The sequence below is a fragment of the Leptidea sinapis genome, chromosome 23 (genome assembly GCF_905404315.1).
Source record: "Leptidea sinapis chromosome 23, ilLepSina1.1, whole genome shotgun sequence".
Lineage (NCBI taxonomy): Eukaryota > Metazoa > Arthropoda > Insecta > Lepidoptera > Pieridae > Leptidea > Leptidea sinapis.
This window is the reverse complement of record NC_066287.1, coordinates 7,753,656-7,774,978: the sequence shown is the minus strand read 5'-3', so window position 1 is coordinate 7,774,978 and position 21,323 is coordinate 7,753,656. Positions and strand designations below refer to the sequence as shown.

General features: G+C 36.0%; 2 protein-coding genes across 3 annotated transcripts in view; one reads left to right on the top strand and one right to left on the bottom strand.

Moving 5' to 3' along the window:
• The first annotated feature begins 794 nt into the window (after window positions 1-794).
• On the top strand, window positions 795-18,870 carry LOC126971154 (exostosin-3). Of its 2 annotated transcripts, XM_050817305.1 has the most exons (10): window positions 799-1,230; window positions 1,644-1,757; window positions 4,035-4,546; window positions 4,630-4,932; window positions 5,001-6,009; window positions 6,523-6,725; window positions 10,689-10,790; window positions 13,322-13,496; window positions 13,967-14,071; window positions 14,867-18,870. In XM_050817305.1, exons 1-10 carry the CDS (start codon window positions 1,111-1,113, stop codon window positions 14,969-14,971), a joined length of 2,748 nt encoding a protein of 915 aa, XP_050673262.1. In that variant the 5' UTR covers window positions 799-1,110; the 3' UTR covers window positions 14,972-18,870. The 2 variants fall into 2 exon arrangements, with proteins under 2 accessions (XP_050673263.1, XP_050673262.1); XM_050817306.1 differs by lacking the exons at window positions 6,523-6,725; window positions 10,689-10,790; window positions 13,322-13,496; window positions 13,967-14,071; window positions 14,867-18,870 and having other exon boundaries at window positions 795-1,230; window positions 5,008-5,206.
• A 911-nt stretch (window positions 18,871-19,781) lies between these two features.
• LOC126971146 (CCR4-NOT transcription complex subunit 1-like) overlaps window positions 19,782-21,323 on the bottom strand; it is a 39,644-nt gene continuing 38,102 nt past the window's right edge. Inside the window, exon 15 of the mRNA XM_050817296.1 lies at window positions 19,782-21,287. The gene's annotated coding sequence lies outside the window, so the exon portion shown is untranslated. The remainder of the gene's footprint in view (window positions 21,288-21,323) is intronic.

Here is a 21,323-nt window from a genome sequence, read left to right as displayed (position 1 = left end):
CCAAATGTTAGAGCTTCTATCTTATTGCCAGTGTCAAAGCAAAGTTTGCACAATAAATCTACATTTTAATTTTTGGATGTATACTATGATAACACGTACAAGAAAACGTAACAACGTACCAAAAAACGGTGCCAAGTTATAACAGTAGCTCAAGAAAGTTAGCCCCCCAGATTTTTTTTATTTTTATTTTTTTTATTACATCGTTAGTTCGCCATTTGTTCTTGATTATTCTCTATAAACATTTGTTTGTTCTTGATTTTTTTTTTAAATTTGCAATTCATTAAAATTGGTTAGGTTAGGTTATGTTAGAACAGTTAAAACAACGCACGAGCCGAGCGTAGCGTGCCGTGGCAGCGGCCGGCGAGTGCCAGAACCAAATAGTAGGCGTTTCCCCCCATTTTTAATTAATTGTTTTTAAATAAACAACAAAAGAACAAACAATTATATATAGCGAACAATTAAGAACAAACTACGAACTAACGATGCGATATTGAAAATTCAAAAATAGAAAAAATTTTTTTTTGGGGGGGCTAAGTTTGATGAGCCTATAACAGTTCATATAAACTGTCAGGTACCTGGGAAAATACATTAACCACTGTACATTGCACAAACGTCATTGAGCTAAGTACGATCCGTCAAGTGTCATGTTGATTGGCCCGGGTTGTAAGTTGTAACTGAACGTAGTGTTTAAATTTTCTTTGGTTGTAACTTGTACCAAGTGGCAAATACCACAGAGTACAATAAATACACATACAAAAAAAACTACTCTAATGAGTGTGTAGTGTAGTGTGAAGTATTCAATAATTATTTATATTGTATTTACTTTTGATTTAATATGTAAACTATATATTATATTTAAATTGTTTTAATCAACCTAACAGATTTGTATAATCAGGCCATTGTCCATTGATTAATTTAAATTTGTTTTAAGTACAAGTTTCTAATATTATTGTGTGAAAAATGAGGGAAAAAATGTGAAAGTTTAAAAATCTTAGAAGCGGCAATACATAATTTTATTACATTGTTGTTAAATTAAGCTACTGCTTATGAAATTAAATATCAGTGTGATATCTATAAAATATTAATGCTTATCGTAAGAGAAAACAGAAGATGTATATTCATGAGAGACTATGCCAGTGGTTAGGACATTTGAAGTTATCTCGTGTAATATTAATGGTTTCGGTCATACTATTTCTTGTGCCACTATTTACACATTACTATCTGTCTAAGGTAAATACTTTTTAATATTTACAATAATTTTAGAACAAGATCTAAGAGAAAAAAAATTATCCTATTGTAATATAGTTTGATTTTTAATATAGTGATTACCAAGGCCCAAGAAGTGAATTTCAGATGATTGTCATTGTCATTGAAATCATTGTTATAATTACCATTGCTTGTAAAGAAGTTATATTTGCATTGTATAAAGAAGCTATGTGATTTCACTGTTTGACTTGAGTATACAAAGTACTATCCTCCAAACCGATTGCTCAATTGTTAATTAGACAAATCCTTAGTGACCTAAGACTAAGGGAGTTATTAAATGAGCCCTTAACTTGTTGGTTATGCATTATCATTAATATACCTTGTAACTCAAACAAGAGAGTGAAATGGATTGTTAAATATACTAAAATTATTTCTAGTATGAGACAACATCTTCGCTGAGCGCTGATTCTATGCAACATACATTAGAAGCATTAAATGATATATCAGGCGATGATCTCAAAATTAGAATTAAGGAAATGCTAAAGATAAAGGTGAGTACAGTAATTTTTTTAAATATTTAAGAGTGTAACGCATAATATATTTGTTTTACATGTACACATACATGTATATGTTTTACATACATCTCAAATGATATTAATTTATCTTTGAGAAAGTTGTTTCACACAGATTTTTGCAATTTTCATATTTTTAGTTCAAATATAATTTCAATAAATAAAGGTGTAATATACATAGCAACACTTCCAAGTATATGACGATAGTTGTCAAAGTTCATGACGAGAATTGTTAAACTTCAAGACATTGTTAATTTCAACAGATCCGTCAGCAATACTTGTAGCTCAGCGGAAAAGTGTTTACTTTAGACACTGTAGACCTGGGTTCGATACACCTACCAGTGTATGGATTTTTTTGGGTTTTGTAAAGTTAATGGAAATTCCTAGTAAGTTCAAGATCAAATCGAACAAAGTAAAGAGGATGGAAAATGTGTAAGCAGGATAACAATAGTTAAAAGAAATTTGTAGTACAATTTAAATTTAAAGATGGAATGGGAGAATCATTTTGAACAGATCCGGGGGTATATAAGCCGCACTAAGTGTGGCCTTCGGCAGTTCTAGTTCTGACTCAAAAGTGTAAAGAAGAAGAATTAGAAAAGAAGAAGTAGTGAAAAGTGGAAGTGTTCCAAGAAGATAGAAGAGATTTTGTGTTCGGTGCAGCGGAGTATTATTTCCAATTCCTGACCCACTCTCGTGTCAATTGGTGTCAAGAAGTGGGATTGGAAAGATGCCATTGGTGCCCAGGAACGAGATGGGAGTGACCACCCGAGCGGGAGCAGCTGCAGCGGCAAAGGACGAGTCATAAGAAGCATCCGGCTCTGGACTCAGTGCGACCGTGTCAGCACCGCAGGCTCCTGCCGTAGACATCAGCGCGCTCATGCAACCGATGGCCGCCCTGATGCAAGAGCAAGCGCGCCGACAGGAGGAGCAGCTGCGGGGCTTGCAAGAGGAACAAGCGCGCCGACAGGAGGAGCAGCTGGGAGGTCTGCATAAAGGCCTCTCGAAGGAAATTTTATCCGTGGTGCAGAAAAACTCCACCCGGATTGACGCTGTAGAAAAGGAAATCGCCCGGATTGACACTGTGGAAAGGAAGATGGGGGAGATGGAAGCAACCATTCATCAGCTCAATAGGAAGGTCGTGTGTGGCCTTCAGCCAGCTCAGGAGTCACCTACGGAATCACATCGACCAGAAGTTTGAAAGTACCCCCTTACGACGGCAAGTCTTCCTGGGCCGCATTCAAGATACAATTAGAGACGGTTAGAAGAGCAAGTGGTTGGAGTGACCAAGAAGCACACTCTGCCCTCACACTAGCGCTCCGTGACGAAGCTCTTTCTGTAAGCACGAATGTGTAAGCATTATTGTGTTTCGGTCTGGAGGGCCCCATAGCTAGTGAAATTACTGGGTAAATGAGACTTAACATCTTGTCTCAAGGTGACGATCGCAATCGTCTCAGAATTTTTATATTTTTCAAGAATCCTGAGCTGAACTTCCTGCTCGTCTCGTCCTTTGTACTTATGTACTTACTTGTAATAGTCCAGTACAGAAGCTAATGTGGTGAATCTCTTCATCATCTACCACTTTGGCACTATTTCAAACACATCATTGTGGGTTGACTGTTGAAGCCAGCTTATTAAAAGACAAAGGGAAATTCCCGTTGAGTTGAGGTTTTGAGGATAGGTGAGGTGTCTCAAATTTCACGCGCTCAGGCATTTTATATAGTCCATTGTGCGTGTAATATTGGCTGTGTTACTGCACTCAACCCAACTCCAACCAAAAGCAAAAAGCCGACTAGAACTCTCGGGCTTCATCAGTTTTTAAGTAGGTATTACCAATATAACAAAGCTGAAGAATTTTTATTTGTTTAAACACGCCCATCTCTGGATCTACCTACTCGTAGGATTTTAATTATTATTTTCGTATGTGATAGCCAGTTTTAAGGCGTCGGAAATGGGATAGGCACACCTTTAATGTTGATTTTTGTGAAGTGAGTCGCAAAAAAAGTGTTACCGAACTGCTTTGTAAGGGTGTGCGGACTTAATGGTTATAGCGCTAACGAATTCGTGGCCAGTACTCATCCTGGTCGGCTCTTGGCCGCTGGTGTCAAGTGATATAACACAGTAGGCACCTATTTATGTAAAAAATTCATTATACACAGGTGAAACTGTGGGCCACCACTATTAATGAATAACGGTGAATGTTTCAGAGTATATTTATTTCTGGATTTGTATGCATTACTTTTTCCTCATATTTTTTAGGCCTCAGTTTCTACTGAATTGCGAGAGTTAGAGGAAAGACGCGGAAGGTTGCAGAAAGAGGCAGCAGCAGCTAGTGCTAAAGCTGACAGTGTTAAAGCTGAATACGTGCGGGCGTCAGCAGAATTACAAAGGTTGCGAGTATCAGCAGATCAGGCGCGGCTGGCACAGTTAGAAGCTATCAGACGAGATTCTCCTGAACTAGCTCCACCAATACAGATCCTACCATCCCGTCCCCCGCCAGTCCTACCACCTTTGGATCTATCTTCTGAACGGCAATGCCGCATGCATTCATGTTTTGATCATTCAAGGTGTTCTTTAACATCTGGCTTCCCAATATACTTTTATGATCCTGATATATATACGCCACTGGCAGATGCAGAGATCGATGGTTTTTTGAAGACTACTTTGCGTCAAACTTTGGGTTACAATGCACACCTGACTCAGAATCCAAATGAAGCTTGTATTTATGTTTTATTAATTGGAGAAGCTTTTCCTATAAACAAAAACCACTTGTAAGTATTCCGTTTAGTGGTCTCTAATACTATATCTGGGATTAACTTACCTTATTACCTAATTTATTTTCTTTCATTAACAGATCATCAAAGGAAAAATTTAAACTCCTAAATGAAACTGCTATTAAAAAACTGCCATATTGGGGTGGTGATGGTCGGAACCATATATTGTTAAACCTGGCAAGACGGGAGCTTTCAGTTGGCTCGGGGGATGCATTTCTGGGTGCATCAACTGGACGAGCAATGATTGCTCAATCCACGTTTACCCTACATCAATTTCGTCCTGGATTTGATATTGTAACACCTCCCGCATTGGGGCCGCCTGGAGGAGATGTCTGGGCAGACTGTGAGCCAATTGCACCTGCAAGACGAAAATACCTATTGAGGTAAGGTAATCTAAATACTACCCAAACACATGATTATTATTTAGTATATTTTAATAACAATTATTTAGTTTTCAGGGGTCAATATCACCGGTATACGATCCACATAGAGATCATGACAAGGCATTGATAGAAACACTACAGAAAACTGCAAATGCTACGCCCACTTCAGATGTATTTCACTTACATTTTGAATGTGATCCACCCGTGGAACGACGTGCATTGCTATCGATAGGTGATTGGGCATTATGTGGGACCGATCGATCGAGGCGTGCTGTTCTTAAAGATTCAACCTTTGTTTTAATTTTGGCACCGTCAGATCAGAATTATGCTTCAACAGCACTTTTACAAGCTAGATTATATGAGGCCTTAAGATCGGGAGCTATACCAGTCATACTGGGAGGGGATCGAATTCGACTGCCGTTTGATGAAGTTCTCGATTGGCGGCGGGCAACAATAGCATTGCCTAAAGCGCGTATCTCTGAGTTACATTTTCTATTGCGTGCACTATCCGACGCAGATTTATTGGCATTCAGAAGACAAGGCCGCGTTCTCTGGGAAAGATATTTAAGCTCACTACAAGCTAGCACTGACACCCTTTTAGCTGTAGTCCGAACTCGTTTAAACATACCTGCCCGACCAGCCACACCTACAGCAGGAATCCCCGCGTTTAATGAATCATTCTACCCACCAAAAATGGAGCCTCCAGCTGTGGACGCCGAACCCGAAGAAACTTTGGGGCCTCTAGAAGCTCCATATCCAAGTCCGGGGTACCGGAGAAATTATACCGTTTCTCTGTTGCATGGTTATGAGATGTGGAACGATTGGGGAGAGCCATTCGCTATATATCCTCAGTTGCCTTGGGATCCACCTGTGACGTCAGAGGCGAGGTTTATGGGTTCCGCGGCGGGGTTCCGACCCATCGCTGCAGGCGCGGGGGGCTCGGGAAAGGAGTTCAGCGAGGCGCTTGGTGGGGACCGACCTCGGGAACAGTTTACAATTGTAATATTGACTTATGAGAGAGAGACTGTGCTGGCTGCGGCGATAGCACGACTGCGCGCTCTGCCATACTTGAATAAGGTGAGGAACACATTTAGGAAAGCCTAATTATTAGAAGATGTTGTTTTCTTTATTTTTTATGGAAGAGGATAAACGACCGTATAGCGTCACCTAATGTTAAGTGATCACCGCCGCCCACATTCTCTTGCAACACTAGAGGAATCAATAGAGCGTTACCGGCCCTTTAGTAAAGTGTACGCGCCTTTTTTTGAAAGTACCTATGTCGTATAGTCCTGGAAACACCGCACAAGGAAGCTCATTTCACAGCTTAGTCGTCTGTGGAAGAAAATTTCTTGGAATCTGCACTTTACAGGAACGCCACACATCCAGGTGGTGGGGATGATATCCTAATGTGGCGTGACGTGCGAAGGTGTATTTTGGTGGCAGAAATCAGGTGGAACAGCTCTTCGCAACACTCCCCGTGATAAAAGCGGTAGAACATTACAATGAAGCGCCATCTCTACGCAACGCCAAGTGATCTAGCCGTTTACAGAGCACTCGGATCCTGTCTGTCTATTTTCATGTACATTATAGGTAGTGGTAGTGTGGAACGGGGTTAGCGGACCGTCGTGGTCCCAGTCGTGGCCCGAATCCGGAGCGCCCGTGGCTATAGTCCGCACACAACGCAACTCCCTCAACAACCGGTTCCTGCCCTACCATCTCATCGAGACTGAGGCGGTGCTGTGTGTCGATGACGACGCGCATCTGAGACACGATGAAATTGTCTTTGCCTTCAGGTAAAAAAGGGGAAAATGTTGAGACCTTTACTTTTTGAAGTGAAAACTTCTTTATCATCGTTGTGATTTGAAAGGAGATGAAACGAAAAAGCGAGAGTAAAAAGAGACAGACATAAATTTATAAGATTTAACCAGGCGATCATAGTTGATAAAGAGATTGTTTTATGTATGACACGAGTATACCTTAATATATTCTGCCGTCATGCGCACGACGTATCACTAAATAGACACCAGGAGACCATAAATATGGTAGCGGTGATACTAATGTCTTTCATAGCGGTGGAAATCAGGTGTCATCCTAGCAACATGTACTAAGTTTTCATATGCAGTTTAGAGGTTCATGCACAATGCAGGTTTCACTTCTGACATGTGTAGGTACTTTGTACGCTCGCAATATTTTTTTTAGTTTACTAGCTAAGATAAGTTTTTGCTTTATATAATATTACTAGCTGACCCGACAGACGTTGATCTGTATATAATAAACAGAATAATGTTTTCTTATGAATTTGTCAATAATAGAAAATATGTCCATACAAAAAAATATTGGAAATAAGAATTATTGCTTTAGTTTGTAAATTTTCTCCCACAATAACAACAGCCACTTGGTTAATGGTGGGTGAATTAAATCTTCTTGTGTGTTCACCGGCAGGTATTTTGTCAGCTCGAATGACAATATTATGTCTGTTTCATTTGCACGAACTCGTTGCATTCTAAGCCTATGTATTCATTGTCACTCTCAAACTTATGACTTATAATCTACATAAAAATAATCTGATAGATAGTTAACAACTGTTGTTAATCTACCAACCATTGTTAGCTAAAACTAAGGTTCTTTTTAACCTGAGAAAGTTAAAAAGATTTAAAAATTCTTATAAGTTATTCATTTTAAACTATTCTTTCAATTTGATTTCTGAACGACGGCGGATACATCAAAGGAAAAACAAAATTGTTGTTTTTATTTAGTTCTAAGGATTTTTATATTTATTCACCTTTTAAACCTTCCCTGGATTTCCACAAATAATTCAAGACCAAAATTAGCCAAATCGGTCCAGCGGTTCTCGAGTTTTAGCGAGACTAACGAACAGCAATTCATTTTTATATAATACTAGTGGACCCAACAGACGTTGTTCTGTCGGAAATTTCGGACACACGTCTTTAATTTGAAAAGTCAGTCCAGCTGTTAGAAGGAGTCCTCTAAAATACACTATATGGACGGAATTGAGAATCTAAACCAATCTCAAATTCACTGGAACACACAAACAAATCATCAAAATCGGTCCAGCCGTTTAGGAGGTAGTTGGAGGCAATTGTGAATCCAAACCATTCTCGAATCCACCTGAATACACACAGAAAGTTTCATTAGAATCGGTCCAGCCGTCTAGGAGGAGTTCAGTGACATACACACGCACACAAGAAATATATATATAAAGACTAGCTGACCCGACAGACGTTGTTCTGTATATAATAAATAAAATAATGTTTTTTATGAATTTGTCAATAATATATCATAACATCAAGAATTACTTCGTAAAATATGCACCCTGCTGTCGTAATGAAATTGTTTCACAGCAGAACTGTCAAACCGTGCGTCAATAAATTCTCTCATAGAAATTATGTATGGACACATCAAAGGAAAAACAAATTTGTTGTTTTTATTTAATTCCGAGCATTTTCCTATTTATTCTATTACTTCCACAAATAATTCAAGACCTAAATTTTCCAAATCGATCCAGCCGTTCTCGAGTTTTAGCGAGACTAACGAACAGCAATTCATTTTTATATGTATAGATATAATAATATATAGACAGATAATATATTTATTGTGACGTCACAAAATGGCCCAACCGAAGACCAGCGTTGATTTTCAAAGCAGCAAACATCCCGAGTTGGGACCATTTTGTTTGTTTCTTTCATAAGTTAATTATTTTAAGTCTTTGTATTTATGTGACCCTCTATACTTACCGATAAACGGTGTATTTTTTTAGCGAAGGTCATACTAATAATTATCTAAATTCCGAATAAAAAAACACTTTTTTTTAAATTTTCCGATTAAAAAAATTTTTAGGACTAAATTATGTCGAATGTTTTTATATTATGTTGAATATTTTTTATTGCACAGTAAGGGATGCCAAATCTTTTGTAATTGAACCGGATTTTGATATACTACAACTATATACCTAAGTTATCTGCAAGTTGAAGTTTCGTCAAAATAGTTCCAGTCATTTCCGTGATTAGTTTAAAGGCCGGCTACGCTCCTGTGATTCCTCTGGTGTTGCAAGAGATTGTGGGCGGCGGTGATCACTTAACAACAGGTAGGCTCGTTTGTCCTCCTATTCCATAAAAAAAATAGTTGGAATACACAGGATTTTTTTTTAAATTGGTATTGTGTATTTAATTTATTTATTCGATAATAATTTGTTTTTATAATAAATGCTAAGTATAATTTTTCCAAATTTTGAAGGGAAAGACGAATGAGCGTACAAGTCACCTGATGTTCAAGTGATCACCATCGCCAACACTCTCCTGCAACACCAGAGGATTCACAGGAGCGTTGCCGGCCTTTTCTGATGAGGGTGTATGCTTTTTATTCAAATATTATTCAAGTTTTTTTTTATGACCAACAAAAGTCAATTGCTACATAACTTTATTTAAAAGCATTTATAAATGTGTAACTAACTCTGACTGGGTATTTATTTGTATACCTACTGTATCACGTCCTAATTATCGATGACAATTTATAGTCCATGGTAATGGATTATCGATAAAATGTAATATTGATGTAATATTTTAAAGATAATCCAAGAACTATATTCAGGATTATCTTTAAAATTTAATGTAGACCTAGTCCATGGTAATGAATTATCGATAAAATTTTACATAGTCTATGGTAAGGGAATAAATATCGATAAAGACGAACTTCTTAGCATTTCATAGATTGGCCGTTCGAGTTCCAGAACGATGTACCTAACTTCGTGTGGCAGATCTGGCAGTTTTTACCTTTAAAAAATTTCTGATTCTTCTCTTAGAAATTCTTATGTTACCTTTTTAGCTTTTTGTTAATTATTTATATTATTAAAAATGTTCATCATTCGAATTATTCATCCTTTTTAATTTTTCAAGTTATACTTCTGTAGGCGCGTTATGAAAAATAATGAGAGTGAAATTTTAAGATGCTCGCGCACCACTGTAACACGAAAGTAACAGGTTCAAGTTGGTTCCATAAATTTTCTGACGTTTGCGTCACCCTTTTTTTGGTTTCTTCGTCCATTATTAGGCAAAGGGTTCAAGCCCATACAGCCGTATTCATTATTTAATAATTAATTGTCAAAGCCATCTTTGCAAGATTTTTACAAAATTGTTCTTTCTAAAATCGTAGAATAGCACGAGGAATAAATCATTTTAATGATTTTTGCTTCGTTAGGCCAAAGAAGTATAAATTCTTGCGTACATACATAAGAACACACAGAAACACATAAAAAGGAAGAGAGTTGCCATATATACATAGAATTCCCCCAAAGAGGTTCGCCCGCAACCTGATGAGACTACACAGGGACAAAATATTGTACAATTGTAGGTGTTGTCACCGGTCACTGTCCCTTGAACAAGCATCTGTCTATCATAGGTGTAACAGATAACCCTTCGTGCAGAGGATTCATGGAGGCAGAAGAAACGCCAGAACACGTGCTTATAAAGTGCAGGAGTTTGGCCGAATAACGGGCACAAATACTCCAATCACCAGCATCGCTTCCGGATGCATGCAGAAACTTAATTAGACTACTAGACTTCTGGAATGATCTGGGCTGGTTGGAGAAAGAAGACATATGAATACGCACAATGGCCCAATCAAAAGGCTAAGTGTGTGAACAGCCCAGTTAAACTAACTAACTATATACGAAGAATTTGTTGTAAGTGCTGCCAACCAACAGTACCCAACTCTCCCTGTAATATTTTATCATTTCACAGAGTATGGCGCGAACACCGCGACAGGATTGTGGGCTTCCCGGGACGGTACCACGCCTGGGATCTGAACTTCAACAATGGCTTCCTCTACAATTCCAACTATAGGTACCAGAAAACTTATACAATTTATAATACGTCTTGATAGAGCCTCTTGGTAGACAACCAATGAAAACAGGCCAGGCTTATTACTTTAATGTGCGTGACAACTGACAAGCGTTTTACACTTCTCGATTTGTATGACGTTTTCACAGTTGTCGCAGTCTATCTAGACGTTTAAATGATCTAAGCCACAAACATTACTCACATTAAGGTATACCTACATCTATTTAATTGGCACTCAATAATTCTATCAAAGTGGTAGAATTATTTATTACGAGAGACAACCCGCGTAGAATGCGGTGTGAAACACCAGTGAAAACCGCATTTAAATAGGTTTCCCCGTTTCTGAAATTTGCAGTAAAAATTTTATGGTCACGGACAGGAAGTCTAACCTCCATCTTCTTTTATGACAATAAGGGATGAGATGAGCAGGACGTTCAGCTAATAGTAATTGATACGATCTGCCCATAGCAATGTAGTGCCGTACAGAATTCTTTAAACCCCAAACATTCTGAGCGGCGCTACAATTGCGCTCGTCTCTTTGAGACATATGATGTTAAGTCTCGTTTGCCCAGTAATTTCACTAGCTAGCTAGCTTCAGACCGAAACACAATAATGCTTACACATTACAGCTCCACGGCAGAAAAAGGCACCGTTGTGGTACCCATAATCTAGTCGGCATCCTGTGCAAAGGACTGGCAAAAGTCAATCTCAAGTTGGACGAAAACAGTGGCAGTTTTCAGTCTTCTATTACGTTGATATATGTACTTATGAAAATAAATATATTTCTACAAATTGTTGCCGAAATATTCGCTACCGAAAGTTACTGTTTTTTTATCAACCTACTTTGAATTACGCGCGAATTCAGGCTAGAGTGTCACGGGGGCCGAATATGACGTCACGTGTTTGTATTTGCATAGGTTGAGCGAGTTTATAGTGAAAACATTGAAGCAACATCTACTATGCAGTCATTGATAGATTGACAGATGACGGCTATTATTAATAATGAATGTAGTATTTTTTAATAATAAAACTTATTTAAAAGTTACTAATTAGTAATATAATAATTACTAAAAAACCATAGATAATACGAAAAATATTTTTTAAATCGACCGCTACATACACTTTGTATGTATTTTGGCGTCTTGTCGTATTTTATTATGATACAGTTTGTTATAATAATATTTTTACTTTAAGTCTTTCAAATGAACTTTCGTTTGGTTCTTTTCGTATTTTGTCGTTTTAACTAAAAAAATATATACAAGAGCGACATCTCAAGTCAATTTCTTAATATGCAAATATTGGGGTTGAGCAGGTTATCAACTGTAAAGTAGATCCTGTAGCCACAACCTGAGAGTTGAACAAAGCAAACAAGATTTTATAACGATACGCTACTCGAACGGTTGGCTCAGATGGTTAGAGCACCGGCACGGAACGCCGGAGGTCGTGGGTTCGAGTCCCGCATCGTTCATAAAATTTTGTTTTTCTAATTTTATTTGTGTAAAAAAATATATCTGCAACTGGTCGCTTTCAAACTCAAACCCAGATTATACTTCGTCGCCATAATATTGTAATTACTATTTCAAACTTTTGTCTCACTGCACGTTTCATACTAAACTAATTTCCAATTTTTACTTAGGCAGTCCTGCCTCTTATTGCGTTAATATTTACATCCTCTTTGGTACTATTCATTTAAATATTATTAGAATTTCAAATTTAAAAATTGTTTTAATAAAAATGTCAACTTCAACTGAAATCAATGATAACTCGTAATTTATCAACCAAAACTTCACGGTACGCTTTGATGATCACTGAGCTGTGACGTCATCTGTTTCAGTTAGTTTTTCGTTTTTTATACTTTTATTTTATTGGATATCTTTCGAATGTCAATATTCCTTTGTCAAGTTCCTCTAGTCAATCCTTTTGCTATATATTGTTAATGGGTAATGTAATGTTGTTATTTGACATATTATACGTTAGTGTTATGTTATTACAAAAAAAAATATTTAAACATGGCTTAGATACGTGTTTTCTTAGATAGTGACCTAACTATAACAACGTCAGTGACGTCATAATAACGACGTCTTAAATGGAGTTTATCTTTTTCATTTATAAAACAACTTGTTTAGCCTGTGTTTAACTAAAACGTCGTTAAACACAACATAAACTGAAATGTACAGGAACAATTAGAGGAACGGAGCGCAATTTCTGACAGCTGTCATCTATTTGTCTTTTTCATCTATAAATCTTCCAAAAAAAAATGATCTAAGTATCAGTTAGACACACCTTAGACAAGCTTCGAGTCGTGTTTAAATATGAGCAATGACAAAACGCGCGCTGTTTCGAATTTTTTTTTTAAAACAAATGTTCAACACGTGTTTAATTTTTTTTCTGCACATATAGTATTTTGAATAAAAATATTTAAAATTAAATTTTGAATTTCTAAAAACGACTTCTATGATCATGCTTATTGCTTTGCTAAACTTCTCTTTTTTCGTTTTTAATAATTAAGTATACGCATTGTTTTTTTTTTCCAGTTGTGAATTGAGTATGGTGCTGACGGGAGCTGCTTTCGTCCATAAATATTATCTGTGGGCGTATTGGCGCATGCTCCCGGCGGCCATTCGGGATTACGTCGACGAGTATATGAACTGCGAAGATATTGCGATGAACTTCCTTGTGGCTCACATCACAAGAAAACCCCCCGTCAAGGTAAAACCTCAACCAGTCTATATTAATAATTATTAATATTATTATAATAATTAATTATTTCTAATGTAGCTGCTCCTCCTTCTATAAATTTTTGGGCAGGGCGTATCAATTACCATCAGCTGAACGTCCGGCTCGTCTCGTCCCTTATTTTCATTAAAAAATATAAGAAAATTTAACGTCTTTGACTACACAAGTATTAATCGTGTGTATGTGTGGGTATGCGTGAAAGTGTGTGTAGGTATTGTGTATTATGTTAAGGTTGTACCAAAGATTTTCGGTTTCCATATAGGATAGTTGTATTCAATTCAAATTCAAATATTTTTATTCAAAATACTCCTCAGACCTGAGAAGAACGGGCACAACAAACTTAAAATATTTTGATAGAAACTTTTAAGCCTTGATAATGGGGTGTTCTTTAAATTTGCAATAGGTGGACGAGCTATTCATTGTCGTATAAATATTTTGTCCAGGTGACGTCACGGTGGACATTTCGTTGTCCGGGGTGTCCTGTGACGCTGTCTGCGGACGAGACGCACTTCCACGAGAGACACAAGTGTATACAGTTCTTCTCGCAGGTAAGTTACCCCCATACACTTACAATAAACTAGCGTATAGAGGAACAAGGCCTGCGAATGAGGAGAAGATATATAACGGAGATACAGCAATATACTGCTTCAGATTCTTAAAAGTTATTATATATTTTTTGTAATCGCATATAAAATGCTGGCAAAATACCTTTTATTTACGGTGTGTGTGGATGATGCCTGGTACACGAGGGCAAATCGCTCCCAGATCTGTTTTTTTTAAAGGGATATCTCTAAGGTTATCAACTGTAAAGTAGATCCTGTAGATGGAGTCACACCCCGAGAGTTGAACGAGACATACCAAGATTTACGGGCCTTATAAGAAAGCTCATGGTCGCTCAGGGGGCAATGGAGCGGGCTATGCTCGGAGTTTCCCTGCGAGATCGAATCAGAAATAAGGATGTCCGTATGAGAACCAAAGTCACCAACATAGCCCAAATGATTGCGACACTGAAGTGGCAGTGGGCAGGACGCATATTGACGGTCGGGCAGAAAAGTCCACGAATGGCGACCACGTACCGGAAGACGTAGTGTTGATAGACCACCACATGATGGGCCGACGATCTGGTCAAGATCACCGGAATACGTTGGATAAGGGCTGCGCAGGACCGATCGTTGTGGAGATATTTGGGGGAGGCCATGTCCAGCAGTGGACGTCTTCCGGCTGATGATGATGAAAACATTCGAGAGGTTACAACCGTTAGCTCCTCGGTTATAAATATTGGTTGCAAATTTAATTTTATAGAAGCATTTATCTACTAGCCATAGTTTTAATTGTATGTACAGGTAATGGGGTATACTCCGTTGCTGTCGACCCAGTTCCGCGCAGACTCGGTGCTGTTCAAGACGAGAATACCTCACGACAAACAGAAGTGCTTCAAGTTTATTTAAAGAACTGAACAGGTTATGTCATCTATTGCTTTAATATGTATCTTTATTATGATACTAACCTCATGGTATCTACTAGCCGCTTTTTCAGCAAGTTATTGTAAACTTCGCAAGTCAAGTTTTGTAGAGCGGTATGAAGGATTTCGGTGAGTTCGCCAGAATTTAATATAATGGTTAGAGGTAATGTCGCGCCGTGTTACTGTCTATGATGAAAAATGTTCTCTATGCTAATATTATAAAGAAGAAAGATTTGAATGTTTTGCATTGAATAGGCCCGAAACTACTGAACCGATTTGAGTAATTCTTTCACTGTTGGGAAGCTACGCTATACCCGAGTGACATCGTATAGTATATTTGCAAAAAATTAGGGATCCTTACTAAAAGTCCAGTAATGTAAGCCAAAGATTTATATATAAATCCAGTGTCCTGATGTTTGTTTCCAGTGAACTCCTAAACTAATGAACGGATTTTAATGGGGATTACGTCATTGAGTTTAGTCCAACTTGAGAGATAGGATAGTTTTTATTTCAATCTGGGACCCCAATATTTGTGTTATATGGACATATTTTCTTAGGAGAGAATTTATTGACGCACGGTTTGACAGTTCTGCTATGAAACTATTTCATTAACAGAGAGCATATTTTACGAAGTATTTCTTGATGTTATGAAATATTATTGACAAATTAATAAAAAAACTGTATTTTATTTATTATGTATAGAACAACTTTTTTTTCTGAGTGTGAATGAAATGAAATCATCAAATAAAACTGTTAAATGAAATTGTATGTATTGTATTTTGTATGCGAAAAGCAAATATGATAAAGTGTATATAAATCATAAAAGTTATATTGTGTTTGTGATATTCAAACTACCGAATACTTGATAAAAACAGTGAAGACGTAATCTATACGTAGTATGATCCCGATCACTCTTATCTGCGCCCGTCATCTTGAGACTGAAGCCGGCATGATTAGTTTTGACTAAATTTAGACGGAGCAACCGTTTTGAATAAAGTTTTATAATTATTAAGTTGTCACCTAGTCTGTTTTAAAATCTTTTTATTTTACTTTTTGTAGGTTTAAATTATTATCATTATAAGTTAATAAATAATTAATCAAGCTTAAGTAATATTGTATTATTCAATGAAATCAAACGATTTTTGTCGTTATTTATTGCAATGTTAGATCAAAACCGCTCTGAATTGTTGAGTGCAGCTGAATGAATGTATTTGTTAACGTTCTTTTTTTTAAACTTTATGTTATGAATTGTAATTTTGGTTACAACAAAAATACTGATATAATATTTGGTAGTATCGTCCCATAGACTTACAATCTTTGATTAAGGATTGGTCTCCAATGCGCTCCAGCTAGATACCGCATTAGCTAAGAACAATAGTGTTTATTGTTTCGGCAACTATTAGATGCTTGTGTGCGTGGCATCTTGACACTCAATGGTATCTTTCTAATTTTGTAACATACGCTTCGTGTTATTTTACATTGAAATTAATAAAATACAAAATAATTATGATATAATGTGATTTCAGAGTCTTTCTTATTTCTTGTAGTATTATTTTTACAAACTTTTAGTACGCAACGCAAATTTTAGTTTCAATTATTAGCAAAGTTAAACAAAACATGCGGCATTGTTCGAGACTGGCTCGAGTACCCCCACTTGGGCGTAGTATTAGTTGCCGCACTTGGAGACCAATCCTTAATCTAAGATTAGAATATAACTGCGTATAGAGGATCTGACAACTCGGTAATGTGTGACCAATTTTAATTTATCACTGTGTACGTTACCTCGTTTAATATTCAATTCCATCGTGGCGGACTATTTACGACTTGCCAATTAAAGTCAGTCAAATAGTATCTCCGATAGAGGTGTTCTCTCTCGCACATTTTGGTTGTCTATACGCCAGTATACTGTAAGTCTATTTGTCATACCATAGCCTACTATTAGTGATGGTCATACTAAATATTAATAAAGGATTTTCTTATATTTGTTTCGATTTTGGTGCTAGATGTGTGAAGAACTATCTGTATTGCATAATATTGAAATGTAGTTTAAACTATTTACTAATTATATTTATATTATGATAATAGGACATTAATGGTGTTATTACAAAAAAAAATTAAACATGGCTCAGACACGTGATCTAACTATAACATCGTCAGCGACCTAACAATAACGACGTCTAAAATGGAACAATAGAACAAATAAAGGAACGGAATGCAATTTTTGACAGCTGTCATCTATCTGTCATCATAATTGTAATCTAAATCTTCCTTAGGAATATGATCTTTTCCTTAGACAAGCTTGGACTCGTGTTTAAATTTAAGCAATGTCTAAAAGATTGTTCAACACTAAAACAACAGAAAGAGACAGATTTACAATAGAACAATTTTTTAAACCAAGTGTGCAACCCATGTTTAACTTTTTTGTAATAACCGTAAACGTTTTATATTATGCTAAAAGAAAAAGGTTTATTTATTCCTGATGTGTATGTGTGGTACGTGATGACTTTTGTTTCTTATTCTCAATATTAGAAAACGATATGTTGCGCTTATCCAACGATAAATAAGGATGGAATTAAGTCGCAGTTTGGTTGGTTATGTGGGTCAATGACCGAAATTCTCTGCTCCGCGATCGATGTGTGAAATTGTAATTGTTATAAAAAAATTCGTGGTTACAAAGAACACATGTCGGAAGTGAATCCTGCATTGTGTGTGCATGAACCTCTAAACTGCATATGAAGTCCTGAGGGCCTACCATCAACTTTTAATAAGCGATGCGAATCCGATACAGTTCAGAAGTTCGTACCATGAAGTGCCTTTTACTGAATAGCGTTTGGATAGCAAATGAAGAATGAACGAAATAAAATTGCGTTTCGAAACCTAAAATGATATGATTTTAGCGGTTTTTTTTGCGTAGAAAATACTAAAAATACACTTTAAAATTGCGCAATTGCGTTAAATTATAAACCATTAAGCCCTTTTTTATACTTATTAAATAATAGTAATGTAAATAAATATAGTTCTTTGAATTACAAATTAAATGTTTTCTTATGTGTTTTCGTAAAAATAACGAGTTATGAACGCACCTCCATTGATGTTTGATTTGACAGGACCAGACTACATTTTTTTTAATTTAAATCGGTCACTTTGACAAATAAGCTATCCAGTTTAGGTTGAAATAACACCTCATGGTACGAATGAATGAACGAACTAAATCAGTTTGCGATTCAGTTGATATCATTGCGATTTAATCAGTTGATTTAACGTCAACCTAAATTAGATAGCTCTAATCACGTCGTGGTACGAAATAGCAATGCAGTTCATTTTTAGGTTGTCAATTGAATCGCAATAAGAGTTCATGGTAGGCCCGCTGGTATATTATGTTGCTAGGATGACACATGTTTTCAACCGCTATGAAAGGCAATACCATCACCGCTACCATATTTGTTTGCCTGGTGTCTATGTACTGTAGTAATAAGTCGTGCGCATAACGTCAGAATATTATATTAAGGTATACTCGCGTCATAACCATAAGACAATCTCTTGTCCAAGTATGATCGCCTGGTACCAAAACATTGTATAAGGCTTCCTATTTCAATTTCTCTTACGTTCAATCTTATGAATTTATGTCTCTCTTTACTGTCGCTTTTTCGTTTCATCGTGACGATGCTAAAGAAGTTATTCACTTAAAAAATTTACCTTTACAATTATTAATTATGTTAATTGTATTCTAAATTATCTTCACATTTGTGATTATTTTTTGAACTGATTTAGTTATGCCCATATTTAATTACAGTAATGAAATCCCCGATTATGAAAACTACATTGTTGTAAAAAGCATTTTATTATATTTTTATATTGTGTGTCGAATGAATTATTATTAAAATATTGAAGTAGTCTAATATTTCTTATTTCTTTATATAACCTACCGCCTACCACTGTTCCATTTTTGGTACATTTACTATACTTTCTTCGATTTTGCGCAAGAAAAAAAGGGAAACTACAGAAGGAACACCAAAATTCGCAAACAACGAAATATTTTATTTCATTGTATATGCTGATTGAGGCAATATTTATATACAATATAATGGTTACTATGTATGTATACACTTCTACAATAAAGTCCCAGCCACTGTTCAGGCATTATCTATAAATAAATTTAAATGTTTTATAAAAAAATGGCTCTGTCGTAAATCCTATTACTCCACAGCTGAATATCTAAATGATCAGACAGCCTGGGACTAGATTGTGATCATTTTATAGCGATAGAAATGACTGTACAATATTGCATATTTTTATTGAAAAGAGCGCAAAAAAAAAGAATGCTGGGAGAGTTTCTTGCGCCGCTTCTTCTCTCTCAGAGCGCCATTTGTTTCCGGTAGTAGTATCTAGTAGCATAAGAAATGACATCAAAAAGAATTCTAAAGGAATCAATTTTGAGAAAATAAATGCCTTTTATTCTAACTGCACAGTATCAGCGCGCTCCAAATCAAGAAACTGTTTCGGACTTATGTATTCAACTTTTTCAATAATAGCGATGATTCATCAGATATGAAGTTAGATGATTATGTATAATAATTTCATTATTATTAAAAAACATCCATTATACCTAATTGAAGTTACATACTCATTTTGTTTCCTTTAACGCTATTCACACCTAACACAATTCCGGTATAACTGAGCGTTTGGCTTGTCTATAAATATGAACCTATTACGAAACCTGTAAAAGAATGTGTATTAGTAATAACATGACCACTTGTACGCACTGGTACACAAAGTTTAGGGAAAATAAAACATCATTTTACTAAAATACATTTATTTGTAAAAGTATGATCAGCAAAAATGAACCTGATTTAACAATCGTTGTGGTATTATTATTTTATTACAGAATTGAGTGTTACATTTAAAAAGAACATTCTTGATAATACCGAACACTGGATTATCAACAAATTTTTAAATGTTACGTAAGCGCCTATGTATAATTTCAAAATAATATTTCTACCATAGATAATTTATATGTATAGACAGAGTCTAGCTGTTAGACAACGTATGTCGACAGGCCACGTCATACATTGCACAGGCGTGTGCATGACAGCTACGTTTTACACTAACAATACGTCATTTGTTTTAGTGTGCGGGGTTTGCTGAAAATAGAGGATAACTGTTCGCCGCAATTTTTCCCCGTGTTTGCAGCTGTCACAGTCTATATAGACATATAAATTATCTAAGGTTTCTACTTTGCTTGATCACTAAATAATTTAAACATAAAATAACCACTAAAGCGTTCAATAAAAATCGCAAAACATCAAACACACGTCTTAACCTACACACAAATTGTGTCTTAATAGTACATGAGCTACATTTATCTTATAGTTATAAACATTCATCTTATATACTAAATTTAAACTTTGGAAGATATGAGATAGTCGTGAGATTATATATATATTTATACATACAATATGGTACTTCTATGGCGACATTAAATAAACACACAAGTAGGTAGGTAGGGCTACTAAACTGTTATCATAATAAAACTAAAAATTGAAGTTAATAATTAATATTTTCAAACAAACAAATTATACATTTATAAAACAAAATTTTAATCAACTCATGTGGACGCTACTTACCAAGAGTTCTGAACGGTTACGGCTCAGCGTGGGGCAAGTAGGCAACAATGACGCGGTGCGTGGAGATCATATGACACAGTACTAAGCAGTGAGACTACGTTACATATAACTTACAGGCTGTTCCGTAATGATATTAAATGGAAAATTGATTTATGTAGACGAATTAAATATTTTTATTTTTAAATTTATTTCATTCATGGTTACGGTTAAGTAGATATGCCCGTGCGTTTATTTTAAAAGTCGCCATGTAATTCTGCTTTTAGGTATTACTTACAGGATTATAAGATAATTTATGTTGGGTTGGTAGTAAAAGAGTATACATTAGGGGTACTACTAATACTATTCAGCAATAGATGCATCTAATATACGGTGTTAGTGTTATATCAATAGGTTGTTTGTTAGTTATAAAATGTCTAAAATGACAAACTTACAATTTAAAATATATACAAAATAGGACAGTAAGCTCGGGCCATTATAAGTTTATAAAATTTTAATATAACAAAGTAAATTAATTACAATGAATTATATGTTTAAAATAGGGTTACAATGCAGCGCCGTATGGCGGCTTCGTCTTAGATATTTGACGGTAGACAGAAATTTTCTTAACGAGACGTGCTATGGGTACATCTATAAATATAATGACGTAAAACATCGGCGTCGCCGCAATAATCTCTTCAGCTGAAATCGGATGAAATTAAGAGGTTAAATTTTACA